Consider the following 3,319-nt stretch of genomic DNA (forward strand, 5'->3'; position numbering starts at 1 on the left):
ATGATCTCATGGCTTGTGAGTTTGAGTCCTGCATTGGATTCTTTGTTGACAGCTCAGAGCCTGGAGCCTGTTTCAGATTGTGTCTCTTTCTCCTTCCCTCTCTCTGCCTATCCCCTGCTAGTGCTCTGTCTCTCTCAAAAATAAATAAACTTAAAAACTTAATAACTCAGCAGTATAAAACACAGAACAAACAAAATAATTTAGCAGCATGGAATGTGTTGTAAATGTTCACATGGAATATGGTGTAATCTAGCTTTTGCTAGACATTAATACAAAATAGGTAACTAACTGCTTCACTTCTTTCCCTGTGGCCTATCTAGATCATTAAAAGTTTAAGTACTAAAACACATCCTGAGCTCTTAAAGTTCTATGTAGAGTTTAAAAAAATACAAAACAGGGAGTGGCTCAGTCAGTTAAGTGGCTGACTTGGTTTTCACTTGGGTCATGATCTCAGTTTCCTGAGTCAGTCTCTGTGCTGGCAGTGCAGATCCTGCTTGGGATTTTCTCTCTCCCTCCCTCTTTCTCTCTGCTCCTTCCCTGCTCACACAAACAAAACATTAAAACAATATAATAATATCATGTTTTAAATTCAAAATTTTCTCAAATAAAATACACATTTTTAGTAAATTTGGCAGAACCATATGGCAGTTTTTCATTTTCCAAACCCTGGAACTAAAACACCAAGCATATTTCTCAAAATGACTCCCAAAGGAAGGAAAGCCCATACAGTAGAAAGAAAGATGCCAATGTCTTGATCATTGAATACAGCAGCAATAGAAAAAATGATGAGTGTGAAAATAGAAAAGAAAATATATGCTATTGTCTAGACAAAGAAATTCCCTGCTAGAGTCTTGCTAAGGAAGTGAAAGTGATTATTTTGTTGTTCTTGTTTATTTGTTTATTTAGGTAGAGAGAGAGTGTGAGAGGGGAAGGGGGAGAGAAAGAGAGACAGAGAGACCTCATGAGATGGGGCTCGATCTCAGGAGTAGGAGATTATTACCTGAACCAAGATCAAAAGTCAGACACTTAACCGACTGAGCCACCCAGGTACCCCAGAAGTGAATAATTCTGTATAAACAAAAATGGTCAAAAAATAAAATAGGAGCCATATCCCTTTTCTTCATAGTATTTATTTTAATAAGTACATGTATGTCACAAATTATATTCAAAGTAATGTTTATGTATCATAAATGTGATCTAATTTGTCTTAATATAGCACCCCACAATGTCAACATTAACAAATATCAAAATTTACAAAATGACAAATGAGGCTTGGATAAAGTATCTAAAGTTACACAGAAAAGTAATCTGTTTTAGTCTTTTGAACTCTTTTCGTTCATTATGCTTTAGCCTACTTCTCCCATAAAATGACCTATACCAGGTCATGGGCACACCTCATTTTAAGAGATGGAGTAAGAGATGGGCATATTGGTGAGGAACTATTTCCACTAGAATTTACCATTATTAACAATAAGTATTATTTAAGATATTTCTAACTGTTGATTTCTCGATGTCTTCTGTTTACTTGGTACTTGACTAATACCATATAATGTCTGCTAGTACATGATTCCCTCTACACTTTTTAGACAGAATTTTCATTATTATTATAGTGTGATGTGCTAAATTCTGTGAAAAAAATGTGATAGGAATCTCATTGACTTCTCAGAAATTCATGAGTTTTCTTATGACTCAGTATATTTCTGAAGTGATAATCCACATTATACAATTGAGTTAACTAGCTTCTAAAATTAGACTATATGCCTTTTTGGAAACCTGCTATGTCCTAATGATAAAAATTATTGTGTGTTATGTATGTGCTTTATATTTAAAAATCACATAAGGCTAACAGTAAACCTTAATATTCCTAATGTATACATTTATAAAACATTATACTCGGAGAAATACTTTTTTCATATGTAAACAATACCATGGGTGTGATGATGTAAGCTAGAAGTCCTTGATATTTCCATGACACAGTACTGACCACTGTTCACATGTTATATTCTCTACAGTAAATATATTTATAATGGCATGGGAGAATCAGACTTTCAGCTCTGATTTTATCCTCCTGGGAATCTTCAATCACAGTCCCACCCACATCTTCCTCTTCTCTTTGGTCTTGGGAATATTCACTGTTGCCTTCATGGGAAACGCTGTCATGATTCTCCTCATCTACCTCGACAACCAGCTCCACACGCCCATGTACTTCCTTCTCAGCCAACTCTCCCTCATGGATCTCATGCTCATCTGCACCATTGTACCCAAGATGGCCTTCAACTACTTGTCTGGCAAGAAGTACATCTCTCTAGCTGGGTGTGGAGCCCAGATATTCTTATATGTGTCCCTGCTTGGAGCAGAATGCTTCCTGTTGGCTGCAATGGCCTATGACCGTTATGTTGCCATTTGCCACCCATTAAGATATTCTATTCTCTCGAACCAGAGAATCTGTCATCTAATGGTCGTTTCTTCTTGGATTGTTGGCTCTGTTGATGGTATAATTGTCATTGCAGTCACACTTTCCTTCCCATATTGTGGTACCCGGGAAATACCTCACTTTTTCTGTGATGTTCCTGCCCTTCTCACTCTCTCGTGCACTAATACATTTCTATTTGAAAGGTTAATGTTTATTTGCTGTGTAATTATGCTCCTTTTCCCTGTAACAGTAATCATTGCTTCCTACTTTCGTGTTATTGTAGCTGTCATTCACATGGGGTCTGGGGAGGGCCGCCAAAAAGCTATTGCTACCTGTTCCTCCCATCTCATGGTGGTAGGAATGTATTATGGAGCAGCCATGTTCATATACATGAGGCCTGTTTCTGATCGTTCCCCTACCCAGGACAAGATGGTGTCCGCCTTATATACTATCCTTACTCCCATGCTGAATCCCCTCATTTATAGCCACCGCAACAAGGAAGTGGCCAGAGCATTAATGAAAGTGTTAGGAAGGGTAAGTCTAGAAAGCAAATTGCGTAATTAACTTATTCCATATTCTTTACTTTGTGGTGAATTGAAGTATTCAACTGATAGAATTCAGTACCCAATATTTACACATCTATGTACCAAAAGTTTTATAGACAAGCACACAAGATTTAGAATAGTTAAACATGAAAACATTATCAATTCGCTGAATTAATTTATATCTATGAAATAGTTCACTCAAAAAGAGTAGAACATGAAGTCTTTTCAAGCTCACATTAACATTCAGCAAGCTAGACCACATTCCAAGCCATTCAATCATTTAGAAAAACACAAATTTTACAATTTCTACTCTCAGACCACAATGAAATTAAATTAGGAATCAATAAAAGAGAAAACTGAA

General features: G+C 36.5%; 1 protein-coding gene across 1 annotated transcript; it reads left to right on the forward strand.

Moving 5' to 3' along the window:
- The first annotated feature begins 2,026 nt into the window (after positions 1 to 2,026).
- Positions 2,027 to 2,977, forward strand: LOC144240843 (olfactory receptor 2M3-like). The gene has a single exon (XM_077775290.1). It carries the CDS (start codon positions 2,027 to 2,029, stop codon positions 2,975 to 2,977), a length of 951 nt encoding a protein of 316 aa, XP_077631416.1.
- Positions 2,978 to 3,319: the final 342 nt, after the last annotated feature.

Source organism: Crocuta crocuta, unplaced genomic scaffold (genome assembly GCF_008692635.1).
Source record: "Crocuta crocuta isolate KB4526 unplaced genomic scaffold, BGI_CrCroc_1.0 scaffold599, whole genome shotgun sequence".
NCBI lineage: Eukaryota > Metazoa > Chordata > Mammalia > Carnivora > Hyaenidae > Crocuta > Crocuta crocuta.